This window comes from Larus michahellis, chromosome 4 (assembly GCF_964199755.1).
Source record: "Larus michahellis chromosome 4, bLarMic1.1, whole genome shotgun sequence".
In the NCBI taxonomy this organism is placed as follows: Eukaryota; Metazoa; Chordata; class Aves; order Charadriiformes; family Laridae; genus Larus; species Larus michahellis.
The window spans coordinates 61,223,985-61,242,200 of record NC_133899.1 but is presented as its reverse complement, the minus strand read 5'-3'; the positions used below and the strand labels follow the sequence as shown (position 1 = coordinate 61,242,200).

Genomic DNA, 18,216 nt, shown 5'->3' with positions numbered 1-18,216 from the left:
CCTGTCATTATTGAGCTTTCCTTCTTCAGCTTCTGAAAGTATTCTTTGTCAATTGGGTCTTTTTTCACGGGGCTTTGCATCTAACAGTGTAACGCTTATCCTGCCGGTTAAATTCTTGGCTCCAGTGGAATAGAAATCATATGCTTTTAATCATGTCTAACACTAGCTCTGAAGCTAACTTATATGAGCATAGACTTCTAAAGAGCTTATCTGTGTGAGCTTGTGATGTAGTGAACACCAGTTTCCAGCTGCAAGACATTGAAGATATTTTGAAACACAATAAGTATACAATGTCAGTAACTGTGCTGCGCTGTTGTCTTGGTACTGTTTAAGTACTAATTTTAGGGGCAGCTGGCTTGCAATTTAAGCGTGTTCGACATTAAATGTAAGGTAAATGAACTAAGTAAATTAGGGTTTTGGTATGTTTGAGATAAGATTCTGAATTTTAATATATGCTGAATTTACATGTAATGGTCACCATGTGTGGTTGGTATCACTGTGATATCTATATTTTGGTTTTGTCATGACTGGTTTGTCATTTGTTTTTGTGCAGGAAATCTTGTTGGATAATTCTGTGTTGGTAGGTCCCCGTGCCTTGTTAATCCTAAACTTTTGCAGTTTGCAGTGGTGTTTTTTATTTCATCTCTTATCTTTTGCTTTTAACCATTTCAATGTAATTTCTTTTAGCATGTCAAATGACATTTGATTGTCATCCTAACCAGACCCTTCCTAACTTTCTGCAGATGGCAGGCGTACATTTCATTTGTGTGCTTAGTGAAGCATAATTTTGTTTTTAACATGTTAAGCACAAAGGGAACTGTTTGTTCATTTAAGTTTGTATGTGGTGCTTGCATTTTGTGTCTGTTATTTTGTCCTGTCCCCTGCAAATGTGGGTGAATGAGAGAGATTAAAAATGTGTATCTTGCAATATTCAGTAGCCTCAATTGGATCCTCTGTTTTTTCCCTATTAAAAACGAGCACGCAATTTATGCATGTCCAACTTGCAGTAGAATGTGTAGCCTGCTTGCATAAATGTTGCATTAAAAGCCTCACTTGTTTTTAAAGTTTCAATTAAAGTATCTTGCAGACATACTTACAGAGTCAGGTTTCCTTTCTTTTAGAAGAATTATGCAGAGAACGTATCTGTGTGTGTACTAAATATGTAATTCTGAATATTGGAGATTCATGTGCATGCATAGAAATTCAGAAGAAAAAGCTTAGTTTTGTTAATGTAACAAAGCTGAAATTCTGTATCACTTACTCTTTTTGTCCTTAAGTTATTCTTTTTCACTGTATGTTAACTAATATATATTAGTCATTTGGACTAACATATATTGACCTGTTGCTGACAAACGAGGAGCATGACCTTACTGCAAGGTTTCCCTCCAGCAGACACTCAGCTCTGTCTATTTTAAGGATGGGGACAGCTAAATGTACGCAATTGCTTAGTTGCAGAGAATATTTTTTTTTATGATAACCTAAGCTTAATTTAAAGGCAGCTGCATAAATATTGGTGTAGCCATCTTGCCTGGTCGTATAGCTGGTTCGTTGTATATTTAGGATCCCCTTCAGAATGTTCATAAAATTGAAAGCAAGCAAATAAAAATCAGAAAGCTCCCCTCTAGCAAAAAAACTTGAGGCTATGTCTTGGGTTTTTAAAGTGTTTTTCCTTGTTCCTCTAATAATGAATCTGTTACTGTGTATTTTTCAGTATAAAAACCAAATACTGGCCTGATGCTGTTAAAATATGGTGGTGCTATAAACTTTTTTTGCTAAAAACTGGCTCAGGAGAGCTGACTTGTCTCAGTGTGATACATTCACCAGTAACTTTCACCCTTCCTCTCACATTTTCTAAAACATGATTTAATGTAATCTGAGTACATAATATTTTTTACAATGAAATTGTAGCAGTGTTCTCTTTGCCCTTTCATATAAACTTCCTTTCATGCATGGAGTTCAGATTTACTAAAGCCTGATCGACTGTCTCACCCTTGGTTAGTTACACTGGTGTTTCTCCAGTTACATCTGAGGATGGTTTGAGTAATTTTCTCTTGTGCTGAGTTTTCAAGCCCGTTATGTATACCCTGTAGGCAAAGAATAGGGTCCATTGAGACCACAATTCAGCTGTCGTTGAAGTTAATGTGGGTCTTTCTACCGATATTGGTGGGAGTTGGATCCACCCCCAAACCAGTCTTATAAGTTACCTTTGGAGAGAAAATTTTAAAAGTACTGATATGTTAAAATTGATTACAGGAGTTGCAAAACCTTTTGTTTGGGGTTTAAAAAAAAAAACAACAACAACAAACTGAGCAAAAATAGCATCAATTACATGCTTACTGACTTCACAGATTTGTCATAACTGCAGTTGTTCAGAAAATGACAACCTTATTGAGGTATTGCTATAAAGGTTTGTTAGTTTGTTAGACATCTTACTGTTTCTTCTTGCGTGTTTCAGGTGAATCTCTGTAGCTCATACTTATTGTTGAGACGTGCAGTGGTAGCTTGCTTACGTCAGCTTGTCCAAAGAGAAGCTGCTGAGGTATCGGAATATGCTGTTGCATTAGTTAAAGAGAGCAGAGAAGACTTTACTCCAGGTAATGTATTGAAGTTTTGAGATCAAAGAGCTTGACACATTGGTAATGAATTTTAAACACACTCTACTATGGGTGTGAAAATTTTGCTATGTTCTTGAAATCTTTAACCCAAAAAGGTTTTCTGCTTCAGTTCTTTCTATAGTACCAAAGTGTGGAAGCATCCAAACCCTTTCTTAGTGATAAAATGAAGATACTATTGCTTTTCATGTACTGTAGGTAGTAAGGGTCACTAAATGAGAAAATGCAAGTGGAGTTCCAGAGAAACCTAAGCCTATCTAGCCAGTAGCTGTTGTAGTAACTGCTTCATAGTCCTCCATTTTACATGCCTATTCATAATTTTATTTTCACACCTAAATCTCTTCTTAAATTAAAAACCTATCATTGAGGGAAGGTGTACAAAGCCTGCTGAAAAAACTTTCTGTTGACCTCTTTGGAGAGCTAGTTTCATAACTAGAAATTTTGAACTTCCTAGAATTTTTAACTTCCTAAAGGCTTAGGTTTTTTGCTAAAATGCCTGAGAATGATCCTCATGTGCCTTCCTGTGAGGGGGGCAGTGGTAATAAATTATTTCACTTTGTATTTCAATTCAAACTCATTTGGAAATTTTCAGAAAAGATAGACGATAGCCGTTTTGCAATAATGCTGATTTTTCAAATTGGTAATATTGAGCTAATGAAAATTGGTCATATTTATTTAACAAATTATTTCCGTGTGTCTGGTTTTGAGCTGCTTTGGAGAATAATTTTAACTTCCATTTCAAGTTAAAACATTGTTTTAGAATTATCTTATGAGTCAGTGTGAAGAATCAGATGGCCAAAAATAATTATTTTCAGGAGGACAGATGCTATGGTGATGGTAATGCTGTGAAATTCAGAGTAGGATTCTGTTTTTTTTCCTGCAGTAACTTTCTTCCTCTTGTTAGTATGTTTCTTAGAAGTTCAAATTTTGTTCTGTACTCAGATGATTTGGACGTGGTATTAAAGCAATTAATACTACTATTTCCAAAGTATTTCAGAGCTAGATACCTGTTCACAAGATTCTCAGTGCAACCTTCAGTGGGGTTTCTGTGGGGTCGTTACTGCAGTTTTGTGATGTACAGCATTCAGCTCACAGACTTTGTTCTTATCAGATGTTAACATCAGAGAAATAGGCCTGGAGGGGGCATTGCTGGGCTTGCTGGACAAAGAATTGGATCAAAGATTGTGCCAAGATATCAAAGAGACTCTGACTCATATGCTTACTTCAATGGCAGTTGAAAAGCTCTCTTTTTGGCTGAAGCTTTGTAAAGATGTTCTTGCAGCCTCAGCTGGTAAGTTCTAACACACTGTATTTGAGAACACACTGAAAATAAGGCCTGCAGCAGTACAGTATGTCACTGAGGGAAAGTATTCTTGTTTCTTGAATGTTTGACATTTATTAAGTGTATCATCATCCTTCATACTGAAACATTGGACCCTTTAACTTAGTTCTTTCAGAAGGAATATGATTTTATCCCTTCTGATTGCCTTTTCCCTATCGAACAAGTTTTTGTAAACATTTTAGTATATCTTGCGTGTTCATATTCTTGTTGATTTGTAGTTGTGATTTAACCCCAGCCAGCAACCAAGCACCACACAGCCTCACTCACTTCCCCGCCACCCCTAAATTGGGATGAGGCAGAGATTAGGAAGAGTGAGAAAACTCATGGGTTGAGATAAAAACAGTTTAAGAAGTGAAGCAAAAACTGTACACGCAAGCAAAGTGCACAAAGAATTCATTCACTGCTTCCCATCGGCAGGCAGGTGTTTAGCCATCTCCAGAAAAACAGGGCTCCCTCAGGTCTAAGAGTGACTTGGGAAGACAAGCCACAACTCCGAGCATCCTCCCCTTCCTTCTTCTTCCCCCGGCTTTATATGCGGCACATGACGTCACATGGTATGGGATAGCCCTTTGGTCAGTTGGGGTCAGCTGTCCCGGCAGTGTCTCCTCCCAACTTCTTGTGCCCCCCAGCCCGCTCGCTGGCAGGGTGGTGTGAGGAGCAGAAAAGGCCCCAACTCTGTGCAAGCCCTGCTCAGCGGTAGCTAAAACATCCCTGTGTTATCAACAGTTTCCAGCACAAATCCAAAACGTAGCCCCATACTAGCCACCACGAAGAAAATTAACTCTCCCCCAGCCAAAACCAGCACATGTTAACTTAATGTTAACTTATTTCTATATCAGAAATGGAAATGCAGAATACATTTGAGCTTGTGGGTCCTCTGCAAGTACCTACAAGAAAAATATTCAGACCCTCTCTTCTCTTAATAATAGGAATGATGCAGACCTACTATATCATAGTGAAACTCCTGAGCAGATAAAATTCATTACTGTGCTGAATACTGGGGGGCGAGGGGAGATTCTTTTCTTTTATCTGCAGTGCAGGAGGAAGACTTCTTGGATTTAAATTTTTTTGATTCAGAAAAGTACTAGCTTCTAACATGTTACAGTTATTTTAAAAGAGTGTGGGTTTTTTTCTTTCACTTATTCCACTGCAGTTCTTCATTTAATTTTGTGGTATTGATCTTGTCTTCCAGCAGGTAATATTAACCAAATGCAGATAGTTTTGTTACATTTTATTTTTAATTCTAGCATTTACTTTAAGACACCAAGGTTGAAGGGGGTGGTAGTGAGTTGGGGGCTAGAGACAGGCTATGAAGAGATTTTCTTATGAGTTCTTCTGTAGTTTTCATTTACAATAAGAAAGAATATTACATTTCTTCTTCTTCTCCCGTGTCCTAAATACAGATTTCAATACAGTAGCTTCACTAGATACTACTCAAGAAGAGGAAACTGCCAAAGTGGATGATGCATCTGTATTAACGTCTGACAGCGATGAGAGGTTCCATCCTTTCAGTAACCCACGATGGCCTACCAGAGTTTTTGCTGCAGAGTGTGTTTGTAAAATTATAAGCCAGTGTGAAAATGCAGGCAGCGCACATTTTGACATAACTTTGGCTCAGGAAAGAAAACAACGTGATTCAAGAGGTATGTGTTAAGCACTGAAAGAATTTCACAGAATTCAAAGTATGCTTAAAATAAATGTTAGCTGTTTGCATCTTAATGAAGTTCATCATAAATTTGTTGTTTGTAATTGTTGAAAGCTTTAATTACTCTGATTAGACGCTTATATTTATGAAGGTGTAGAGCAATTTTTATTTGCCAAAATACTGGCATATCACTGCAGTATTTATACTCGCTTTCCTGGTTATAGTACCATGGCGTACGCGTAGGAATCCATTGTTTCTGCATAAGCATTGGCAATCAGAAGTGATAGCTGGCACCAGCCTACAACATCACAGTTTGGTATCTGGGAGTATGACTAAAAACCTCCACTCTTTTTCTGTCCATAATTTGCATAATTACCAGTAGAAACACAGTGCAAATTTTCAGTACCTCTCTATGTTTATCTGGAGGTCTCTTCCCCAAAACTCTTTTTTAGAAAATCTGTTTCATACATAAAGATATTTATGCTTTATTCTAAGTACTTTTTTTTTTTAATTCAAATGGAAAGAAGCCCAGATTAGCTAACACAAGATGTCCAAGTAAGATTGTTGTACGTGTAAGTTGCCGTAAGTGAATCCTTGATATGTGGTAAGGTAAAGTGTAAAATATACATTTTGAAAATGTTGGGAGCAGTCTTATAAAATATATTATGTCTAAATCTAAATTTAATAAAACTATTTTCTTTTTCTAATTTCTGTTTTCTCTTCAGATGACTTCTTGGTATTGCATTTAGCTGACTTGATCCGTATGGCTTTTATGGCTGCCACAGATCACAGTGATCAACTTCGTCTTTCTGGGCTTCAGACATTGCTAATTGTTGTTCGGAAATTTGCAGCTGTTCCAGAACCGGAGTTTCCAGGTCATGTAATTCTGGAGCAATATCAAGCCAATGTAAGCACCATTGCTAATAACTTAGAAAGGTTTAGAGTTACAGTTAATCACTAAAAGAAATTTGCTCTTTGCAGCGCATAGTGCTCGAGTCAGGTTTCAGTTAGTTTGTTACTGAAACTATATTATTAACCTCTTCAGACTCAGAAAGCATCTTTTCAGTTGGCATATAATGTTTTAGCCCCAAAGTTTTAAAGTTTCAGTATTTTTCCCTCTTCTGTATTTGAATACAACAAAAAGAAAATAGATCATTGGGGGTTTTTTTGGAAAGCATGGGCTTGAACGTGTGGAAATATTGCAAGAAGTATTAGGAACAACTATCACTTAAAGCTCTGCTTAGAAGTAGCCTGTGCACACCAGAGATCACACTAGGAAATTTTGGCCAATAAATAAGCTAGAGGAGGTAAAAGCGTGGATTGTACTCGCAAGCACTATTTCAGTTAAGTCTTGGTTGACACTTCCAGAAAGAACGTCCTGATCATTTTGCATTACAGACTGCACTGTCATTAAGTATGACAGGCAGCTGTTAAGCGTCATCTGGCTCCCATTCCCCAATTTTTAGCAGGCACTGAATAAGTCAGATCACTTTCTCCCATAGAAATGGAGAGATCCTGACACTGCAGACATCCTAATCCACTTTGATCTTGCTTTTGCCGTTCGAATTCTGTGCTACTGGCACTTCTTTGTGGGAAAGTAGAAGTGCCTTGATCTAGTCTGGAACTACCAAGGGGAAAAAAATACACTATCTGTTCTTGTTGTTCAACACCGTCAAGCAGGTCACAAATAGAGTTAATAATTCTACTTTTAACCTTTACTACCCTTAAAGTGTTTCTGGTAATGCTACGCATAGATCTTCTCATCAGCTGTTTCATGGAAGTTGAAGAGGTATGAAACAGTTTAAATATCTAGTCCTGTTAATTTTTTTTCCATAACACTAAACAGAAATAAATGGATATAGATTTTCCAGACCTAAGTAATGGTTTCTTGAAATCTTGTTCAGAAGTTCCTTAAACAAAGTCTGAGCTTTAGAGGGTCTTAAGAAACTGTCATTAATTCTCATTAAAAACAATTTCTTTTCACTTATTTTCCCAAACTTGTATTTGTAGTACTTGTGCTACACTTTGTACTTTAATCCCAAAGGGCATCAGACTTAAGTCTGAGGTTTTGGATATCAGCTAGAGCAGCAAGGGAAATTTTCATTACCATTAGTGAAATAGCTTTCAACAATGAGAACAGGTGAAATCTCTGCAACCTGGTAAGCATGTTTGTGTGTTCTTTATTAGGCAAATGGGGTTTGTTTTCTCCCCTTGTTTCACTTTGCAAAGTTAACCAACTTCAGCTGTTTGTTTCCTTAAATCTGTATTCTTTCTGAGTAAGGAAATGTCACTCATTAGGTGTCTTGCAAGTCTTTCATGGTTTGGAACATTGTTTTTTCTTTTGAGGGCTACTCATCAAGTCAAGAGTTCAGGAAGGAAGAGGTTTCTGTTTCAATTTTAGACTGTGCAAAAAATAGAATCAACTTTGAAGACCCTTCTCAAAGAGAACCATGTCTTCAGTGTAAGCAAAACAAAACAATAGAAGTACGGCTGCAACTGTCTCCCTGCTTTTTAACCTCACTGAAACAGTCTGTGGAAAAATGAAAAGGAAACTGTGCTTTATAAAGGAAAACTGCAACAAAGCCTGCTTATGAAAAGTAATTATTTAGTTAATTGCTCGCTATGTATTAAATGTATTAACTTCTCTTTAGGTTGGAGCAGCACTTAGGCCTGCCTTTGCTCCTGAAACTCCTCCTGATGTCACAGCAAAAGCATGTCAGGTAAGTGTTGAAAGTCAGAAGTTTTAAGCAATAGAGCCTCTGAAATTTTCATTTTGCTTTATACGTCACACAAGAAAAAGGAAATAAATCATCTACCCTCAAACCCTCAGCGCACACAAAATAGGGTCACCCATGTTACCTCTATGTTGTAACAACCCAAAGACTTTATGCACTTGAAAATCTTTTGAGAAACTTTGTAACAGTTGATACTTTGGCTGTTATTTATGACATCTTTCTAATGTTTTTGGCTTTCCTTACTTATGTATACTAAACTATACTAAAATGTCATTTAACATTTATTGTTAACTGAAAGTAACTGTATCTCAGTAAAAATTAAATCTGGTTTTCATAATTTTACAGATGGAAAAAAGAGTATTCGGTGGCGTTTGGCTCTTGTTTCTCACTATTCCTGTTTTACAACATTAGGTGTGCAGTGCCTGGATAGCAAGTGGTGTAGTAAGTGATCTTAATGACCTTCGAAGGGTTCACCAGTTGCTAGTGTCCTCTTTGGTCAAAGTGCAGGCTGGGAAAGAAGCACAAAGTCAACAGTATAATGAAAGCACCTCAACTATGGAGATACTGGCTGTGCTTAAGGCTTGGGCAGAGGTTAGTGTAAAGCTCTGAAATTACAGTCTTGATAACCAATAGGTGACTTAGAACATTTCAGACTGAATGGTTTCAGGAATTTCTTACAGGCGTCATTAAGTTGAAAGGATCAGTTGTTGGTCCTTTGTTTTGCTTTGATACTTCTAAACAGTATATGAACTTTATAAACTTGACAAAAGCACTACTAGTTAAATGGTTTGTATTATGTTATATGATAAGAAATATGTCTAGTACTTAAGAAACATGGATTCCTTAACGCGTTCTAATATTTCAATACTCATTTTAAATTGGCATGGTGTAAATGGCTATGGTGATGGTCCACCGAATGTACCATTTTAAATAGGTGTACTTTTTCTTATTCTCTATTGGCGTTTAATTTCCTACAGGTAGTTCTTGTAAGTTAACAACGTCCATTCGGTACTGCACTGCATAGGCTGTTTTAATACATGTAAGTGCAAGGTTAGATATTTAAAAATCAACAATGTGAACAATGTACGTAATCTCTAGATGTGTCTTAGCACTGAGAATGACCTTGGATGCTGATGGCTAACAACCAGCTAAATATGAGCATGTTATGTAGTTAATATGACAATTCTGCGTACAACCAGGGAGCTATTTTGAAGGAGAAAGCAGGCAATAGATAGCTTTTATGTGAACATTTGTAGAAAAACATACCAGCCTCTGATGTCCATACTTGAGAGAGGATATTGGCAAAATAGGAAAGCCATTGGAGAAAAGCTAGCAATCAGGAATAAAAATCTTGAAAACATGCTTACACAGAGAGAGTTAAGTAGATCAGTTTATTTCATCTACTCAGGAAAAGATGAGGTGCTGTGATCAATTTGAAATTATTACATGGCGAAAAGGTTTTTAATGGCATATAACAGTAACCTATCACTGGTCAGTAGCTGAGACAAAATTCAGAATGGGTGTGAGGCTCAGCTGTAAGAAGTGAAGATTTGTAGATTGTTCCAGCCTATAATTAAGATCACTAGAAGTCTTCAAAGCAAACTCTGTATACTGGATCCTTTAAAGGAATTCCCCCATCCTATTGCAGGGAGTGAGAGAGAGGCTTGGTGGGTGCTTAGTTGCTGGCCTGGGTGAACCCACTACAATTAGCAATCTTGAAAAAGATACAGAAATCATAATTGCCGGAGATGGATACTCATAAAAGCTAACTTTAGATTAGTTGAACTGGTCTCCTATGCCTCCTTTGTAGTTGAGAAGAGCTTCCCTTCAGGGGCATTTCAGAGAGGGCTGCTGCTCTGAAACATTCTCAAGCCTATCTTTTTTGATAACTAGAGGGGCATCTAGGGAAATTTGACTTTTTCACATTGAAGTTAGCCTGTTGATGGTAATGCCCAAAGTCTGCAAATGATGTAAGACTGTACTCTTCATTTTTTACTGCTAACACAGCGTAATACATAGTTTTGAGAAGTTGGTTGCAAGTGCAATATGTCATGTCAGTTAAAAGAAGATTTAGGAATTGTTTGTGGCTTCAGGATCATGATTATAGGTACATTATTTGGTAATAAGTTCTTCAGTCTTGTAGCTATAACTATAACAGGGTTTGATGATTGGAAGCTGAAGCTGGACGAGCAATATATTAATTTTTAAGAACAGGGAAATTAACTGCAGCTATGTTTAGGAATTTTAGTAGGTTTCCCTTTATTGGGACTCTTGCATCAAGATTAGCTGGGGGAGTGGCTTCAGAAGGTTTAGAAGAGAAGCACTTGTTCACCCACGCCTACTGGACTTGAAGCAGGAATAGAGTCTAGGAAACCTCATGCCCATTCAATAGGCAGTCATGCTAGTGATCACAGTAGATTTCCAAGTGTTAATATTTGTAAATCTCTCTCCCAATATATAAACAGGTTTACATAGTTGCAGTTGAAAAGCAGAAAAATCAAAGTGATGCACACATTCACTGTTTAAAAACTGCAAACTCTGCAGAAGAAAGCTACAGAGATGTAACATCTTCAGCCAGTGGACTTCTGGATTTAGTACAGACGGATCTTGGAACGCTAAGCAAGCTCTGGCTTGCTGCACTTCAGGATTTTGCTCTCTTAACTTTGCCTTCAGAATATGCATCGCAACTACCTGCTGAAGGTAAGAAGGCAAATCAATTGTATTTTCATAGGTCGCTTGTAAGTACACATCATTAATGTGCTAGCTGATGTGTTAAGATCACAGTAAGATTAAATTGTATAGAGAATATACATACTTGTGTACGTATCTAAAGATAAAGACTGCTGTTGAGAACAGAGGTTTGTTTGGTATTGTTTGTTGGGTAATTTTATGTTTGAAAGAAGAAAAAGGTAATTGTATTGGATTCTATCCAAATAAATCTAAATGAGTGCCCTCATTAGTCTGAATTTTAATATTGCGCATTTAAAAAAAAAAGTCATACATAAAATAAGATAAATATAATTTCAATAAAAAGAAGAATCCTCTTATATAAGAATGAGAAAATATGGTAGTTGAAAATAAATGACATCCTTAAAACTGTGACTTCTGTTCTTGTAGGTGGTACGTTTTATACAGCAGAGACAATTGAAAATGCCAGACCTCACTACTACAACTCCTGGGCACTGATACTTTATGCGACAGCATTATGGCTTACTAGCACAGGTTTCATCGTTGTTGATCCAGATGAAGGAGTTAATAATCTCTCTAGACCTGTCACCCCAACTACAATGTGTCAAGATTCTTCTACCAGGCCCTTGGTGAAATCTCCTGAGGATGTGAATACTGACAGATTTCATCTTATCTTGGGTTAGTGAGTGCATAATCTGTCTAGATGCTGTAACCCAAAATGTAATTTTAAATAGATAAAAATGTTAGGAAACATTTAATTATTTGTATTTAACTGCATTGTTGAATATTGCATCTCTCTGAAAAATATACAGTCAGAAGAATTTTAAGTCCTAGTGAGAAAACTGTAGAGCGTTTTCTCAAATGTGGTAGAAAAAACGTGCAGTGTGAGCTAAGTCAGACCTAAGCAAGTACTTACTGCTCTGCTCATAAACATGTAAGTTCAAGCGTGGACTTTATCTTGCTTGTGGCACTACCATTACGGAGTATATGGTTTAACATCACTAAAGTACAGTTTTACATGGCAGAATAGTGTGAGGGTTGGAATAGGCCTGTGGAGGTCATCTTGTCCAACACCTATTGCTCAAGCACGGCCACCTAAAGCCAGTTCCCCAGGACTGTGTCCGAGATGGCTTTTGAATATCTCCAAGGATGGAGACTCCACAACCTCTCTGGGCAACCTGTGCCAGTGCTTGGTCATCCTCACATTAAAAAAGTGTTTCCATAAGTTCACATAAAGCTCTCTTTAAGCCTTTGTTACTGCAGAGGCTAATTAGGCAGTTGAATACAGTCCCAATTATACAAATTTACATAATTAAGCATTTCTGGTTGCACTTATTTTTTTGATTTGGTCTCTTTTTTGTATCCTTCTTCTGTAATCCCTTTTTGGAATGGGTGTGTATGACCCAGATGCATATGGCTTCTTTTGAATCCCAGTCTTCCTGCACAGAGCCAGCTTCCCTCAATTAAAAGTGGGGCCTCTGATAGAAAAGCTGCTCATTTCCCCCGCTTCCTATACTACTTGATTTAGTACTTCAAATTTCATATACTTTACCATGGACACCTGGCTTATTTATTCTGCTTCTGAGCATATTCCACTTGTTCATTTTCACTTCCTACAGAGAAACTGAAAGAACTTTTAAAACACGGACACTTTCTGTTGCACAACAGTTCTTTTGTGTACGTTGATCAGTTTCACGAGTCATCACGCGTTTTGGAATTACAGCGGTACAAGTGGGATGAGAATGTGGATTACAGTTCATAGGAAGTTTATCTACAATGTCATAAAATGTCATCTGAAGAGACCTGAAAGCTCAGAAAAAAGTGATTGCTTTTATCTGGTCTAGGATTTGCAAGCTTAGGCTTCATGTAATTTAGTTACTGCTGGTGATCCAGTTGTGGTAGCTGCAATTTTAGCATTTTTGTGTAATGGGAAGATAAAGCCTCAACCTTTGAGTTTGTGAGCTATTATTATTTTGTCCGTTATTTCCTTCTATTACATAAATCAGTGTGATTAGGCAAATATTCTGCTATATACTTGTTAGGAATTGTCTGCCTGCTCATTGGACCTAGAACTCAGTGTTTTACTCAGAAATTGCTATTTATTTATTTATTTATTTATTTGTGTTAATGGCCAGTTATAATTGTGTCTTACTACTGTCTGGAAGCTGAAATTCTTCCCTTGTTTTGAGGGAAATAGGAGTTCTTGCCCCAGGATATTAGCAATAGGAGATGAATTCACTTAAAATAAGATGCAAATGCTATTTCTGTGTCTTCTCAACCTACTGTTAGGTTACTTAATAATTGACAAAATTACTTCTTAAAACATCAAGCAAATAATGGGTGTTTTCTTCTTATGCTTACAGGAGTTAGCGTGGAATTTCTCTGCTCTCCGCGATCAGATGCAGCAATGGAGAACATTATTGCCTGCTTACGTGCCCTCCAGACATTCTTCGATGTTCCATGGCCAAGGTCTAAAATAGGCGGTGATCAGGTAATGTCTTAATGATCGAAAGTCCCCCCAAAGTAAGGCATAATTTTAGTTTGAACAGTATCTCTATTCTCTGTTGCATACCTAGGAATCTTAACACATAAGTAGTAGGTGAATTATATGCTTTACCAAAATCCAAAGCTGTAGAGGGAGAATAGAAAAAGAGCATAATATGGAACCTGTAAGAAGACAGAGAGGGGGAGAGAACTTGAGGATGTTTTGTCAGGAAGGAGTAATTAGGAAAGTAGGATGAGAGCCAGGTGAAGACAGAATTCCAGGAAAAAAAAGTTCTCTTACTCTTTCAAAGGACTGTTCAGTTAATTCTGTTGTAAACATTGAAGGTGATGAAAGGAAACTGGACAAAACCACAACGCACCAGCGATCCTAAAAAGAAGCAGTAACTTCAAAATTCTTTTCATTTTCTTTAAATGAAGCTTTATACTATCCCATGTGCCATGCAATTGTCTAACACAGCAAAAGTGATAAAGCCCGTGGACATGCCTAAGTTCTGCTGACTATTGGTGCTTTCTCCAAGGAAATGCATATACTGTAGAAGGGATACAATGTAGTATCCCCGCCTTCAAGAGTTAAAAAGCCATAAGGTAAAGATTGCTTGATTCTTTTAGTAGTTTGAAATGCCTTATCTCTGAATTACTGTGATTACTATTTTGTTGGGAGAATTGAGCAGGACTGCTGCTGCTGGGAGCGAGGAGCTCGATGTTGAAGTAAATGCCAACTCCTGACATTGTACTGTGTTCCTTAGTGAGATTAATAAGAGTAATGCTGTTGGCTTTAACAATTATTAACAAGTTGCTAAAATTCCTGCATTAAAATGAGGATATAGTAAGCATTTTTCTTACTGTAGGAGTTGGGTGTAGAGCTGCTAAATGTTTTGCATCGACTGATACTGACGAGAGAATCGCCTGATATTCAGCTTGCTGCCCTCGAAGTGGTTCGGCTGATTCTTTTTGCAGCTCAGGAACATGTGAAGGAAAAGCGGAGAAGTGCAGAAGGTACAGTAATGTATGAGATGTTGAATACATATTATCATGGTTAAAGCAATTCTTTCTTGGAAAAATGGATTCTTGAAGGTAATATTCCAAGATGCATCTTAATTGAAGTGTTGCACAGTTGGTTTACTAATCCTGGTTTACTTAAGTCAGTCCAGGTGCCTAACATAAGAAACTGGGGTGGTCTGATAGATAGCACGTGGTTTTGGTGGTGACTAGAGGGCGTGAAGTGAGGAGGAAATCTGGAGAAACTGCAGTTGGGATAGTCTTGTGAGGCATTGGGGAGGGAGGAGTCTTAGTGAAAAGCTGGGATCAGCAGCAGCAGCAGAGCAAAGGAGAGACTCAGCACACACAGCTGTTACAAGACAGACTCCACTAGTTATTGTAACTTCCTAAAGTTCTTTTAAAAAAAGAAAAAAAACTGGGAGAAGAAACAAAACACTTGTATCAGGTGACATCATATTGGTATGGTGCCTCAGCACGTTGTATGTCTAAATCTGTTGCACACGCTTTTGCCTTTTGACAATGAGTGCATAGTTTGCTCATTCAGAAGGATGGATGTTTGCCAGTAGAACTTTGAATACATATGCATGCACATATATATGTATCAAAATTATCACTTGGTGATGAAACAGGCTTAAGTGAACTTTTTGGAAGCAAGATACAGCCTGCAGATTTCTGTCATATTTCGTTTTTTGTTTTGTTTTAGTTGATGATGGTGCTGCAGAAAAGGAAACGTTACCAGAATTTGGAGAAGGCAAAGACACAGGAGGACTGGTGCCTGGGAAATCATTAGTCTTCGCAACACTGGAGTTGTGTGTTTGTATTCTTGTCAGACAGCTTCCCCAGCTCAACCCCAAATTAACTTGCAGCCCTGCAGTTCAATCTGGAAAACATCTGTTATTGTCAGAAGATGGAAGTAGGCTGGTAGCAGCAGCATTAGTTATTCTCTCTGATGTTCCTGCAGTCTGCTCTCCTGAAGGTACGCTGTTTCATCAGAAGGAAAGATTAATGAAAGAATATTGGGCTCTTCTGAGCCCCCTTGTTATTACCTAATTTTCTCAGCTGGTTAAATCAGGCAGCAAATCTTTGTTGATTTGCTTGTGACAGTTTCCTGTTTTAATTATGTTTTTGACTGTCAGATTACAAAACAAGTTACAAAACTGAAGCAATTAAAGGAGTAGTTTTTCTTTTCCTCCCACGTGTAGCAGTGCAATAGATTCATTTTGTACAGGGAAGTATATGATAGCTACATGGTTCTATTGTACTTGGATTGTCTATTCTGGAATTTATAATGCAGACATAAATAAAATTTAAAAGGGAAATTTATCATATTACCTTTCACTAAAAGGCATCATTTGAACATTAGGAAACCACTGTAAGGAGTTATGGTTGATTTCTCAAGATTAGTTGACTTTTATTCGTGATTCATTTTGGATTCACTCCAGTCTTTAAGATGGTTCCCCCCCTCCCCAATATCGTATTCGCATGTATGATCTTTCAGTACTGTTACAGCCACACCTATAAACCACTTCTGCCCTGCTCCTCTGTTCCCACCTTAAGTATCTGTGTTACACCTTATGCTAATTTTTGCATTTACCAGCCCTGAAAATTTATTCTTCTTTCTTAACTTGTTCTCCCTTGCAAGATTCTTCTATGGGGGATAGTATACTCCAAGTGGAATAGCAGGCCATTCTTGCTGTCATTGCAGGGTGATGATATGATTTCTCTTTTCCACTTGCAGATGATTATTTATTGGTTCAAAGCAAAAGGAAACAAACATAACATCACTTAGATCTGGGGGCAAATATCTTGTATGAAAAATAATCTTTTCGTACCATGATTTTTCTTTTTTCACTGTAGTTCATTCTGTCTTTAGCTGTTCAAGTTATTCCACAAACAGCTTGTAGGATCAGACCAGACGGGATGTTTACAACTAGAAAAATTAAGTGTCTAAATCAGGTGACTAAAATGAGGAGCTTAAGCTTGCTTATACAGTAATTTGAATAAGGAAGCATCTCCAAAAGTCAACTCATAATCAGAGAGGAAAGAATTCCCATGTGGAATTGCATCATTTTTTCCCTTGTAATAGGTAACTGAAGTTATAGTCCTGTGACTACTGTGTCTCTTACTTCAGGCCCCTGTCACGATATGTATGCATAATGAAATTTTCAAATAAATGATGCTCATGAACTGCATTTCCTACTGAATTCCAACAGTCAATTTTCAGATACTTGACTTTAAAAACAGAAGGTAGATGTCCTCAGGTTCAGAAAATATTTATGCGTATGTCAGAGACCCTCATTATTCAACAGGTCTCTTACGAACATTGGTATATTAAAATCTTATAAGCATTTTGCTGGTCAGGGAAGGACGTAAGCCTGTTAAGCCATATGCTTAACTCTGTGCTTTGCTAGATCAGAACTTAAGACGGGAGCAACACATAAGTATGCGGGTTTCTAGATTGTCTCCAATATGTGAAGAATATGAATTCTGGATTACTATTAGATTCAAAGACCTAAGAATATGCTAAACTGCTAAGCCAGTTTATTCCTGAGATTATTTTTTTTGAGATTTTTTTAATCGTTGACCAGTCAGAATAAAAGACTATCAGATTCGCAGGGAGAGATGAAGATCTGTTCAGTGGGCTCTAGGGCAATCTGCTTCTCTCCTTAGGTTTCCTCTTTTCCAAAATATTTGTTAGCAACTAATGTTAGTGTTTTTATTATAATGGTAGTAACTTTTGTTATGCATTTTCAATCAGAAATCCTCTTCTCATTAATTTTACTAAATTCTTGATTTTAGTGATTTCCTGGAACAATGACATCCTTGGCTAACTACACATCAGTGTTTCATCCTACCAGTTTTGAAGTTAACCTCTGTTAATTTCCTTCATTGTATTGTCTGCATAGCAAAGTATGCTTAGATGCTCACAATTGGTTTTCTACTATTCAGTACTTTGTATACTTCCATAGCTTTGCTTCTTCTGCTCCTCAGTGTTTCTGATTTTTTTGTTCATAATTCCCTCTGCACATAATTCCACACTTCATATAATAAAATCATCAAGGAAAAGATACCCAGGTACAGAGATAGAGTCCTAATTTAAGAGGGAAAGATTTAACTTCACTTAAGCTGTCTGACTTCATGCTTGCTGTAGCAAGTCACATGATATTTCAAATCTTTCTTCAAATTACCAGAGCCTCCATTCACATAGGTGATTTTAAAACATAAGTTATAAATAAAAACGAGATTTTTTTTTTTTAATGTAAAAGGTACCTGGATTTTTTTTAACTTCTGTGAAATTAATTTGCTTCATTTTACAGGAAGTGTTTCCGTTCTTCCTACTATTTTGTACCTAATAATTGGAGTACTTAAAGAAACGGCTGTGAAATTGCGAGACGGCCAGTTACCTTTGACGGTTGCTGCATCTCTACAAGCTCTTAAAGGACTCTTGTCTTCTCCAATGGCTCGAGCAGAGAAGAGTCGGACTGCTTGGACTGATCTTCTGCGTAGTGCTTTGGTCACAGTGCTTGACTGTTGGGATCAAGGTAAGCACAAATTTTGGGTTTGTGTGTTTAAAAAACAAAACAAACCAAAAAATGTTTGTGTGAAAGGTTCTTTGGTTTTACTCAAATTCATGCACATCTTAAAAAAAGACTAATATCTTAGTCACTGGAGAATTAGTTGGCTACCAAA

At 37.2% G+C, this 18,216-nt stretch overlaps 1 protein-coding gene across 8 annotated transcripts in view; it reads left to right on the top strand.

Annotated features, from left to right (window-relative positions):
• The window catches only part of HEATR5A (HEAT repeat containing 5A), a 70,419-nt gene that overhangs the window by 47,347 nt on the left and 4,856 nt on the right, over positions 1-18,216 (top strand). For 5 of the 8 annotated variants that reach the window (XM_074585093.1, XM_074585092.1, XM_074585090.1 and 2 more), the window contains 13 exons: positions 554-580; positions 2,456-2,594; positions 3,724-3,903; positions 5,358-5,597; positions 6,325-6,506; positions 8,251-8,319; positions 8,746-8,925; positions 10,800-11,034; positions 11,452-11,700; positions 13,386-13,513; positions 14,376-14,523; positions 15,230-15,502; positions 17,844-18,068. In XM_074585093.1, coding sequence (XP_074441194.1) covers positions 554-580; positions 2,456-2,594; positions 3,724-3,903; positions 5,358-5,597; positions 6,325-6,506; positions 8,251-8,319; positions 8,746-8,925; positions 10,800-11,034; positions 11,452-11,700; positions 13,386-13,513; positions 14,376-14,523; positions 15,230-15,502; positions 17,844-18,068 — 2,275 coding nt within the window. Of the gene's footprint in view, positions 1-553; positions 581-2,455; positions 2,595-3,723; positions 3,904-5,357; positions 5,598-6,324; positions 6,507-8,250; positions 8,320-8,745; positions 8,926-10,799; positions 11,035-11,451; positions 11,701-13,385; positions 13,514-13,944; positions 14,146-14,375; positions 14,524-15,229; positions 15,503-17,843; positions 18,069-18,216 lie in introns of those variants that run through there. The other 3 variants (XM_074585094.1, XM_074585097.1, XM_074585096.1) reach the window with 2 other exon arrangements.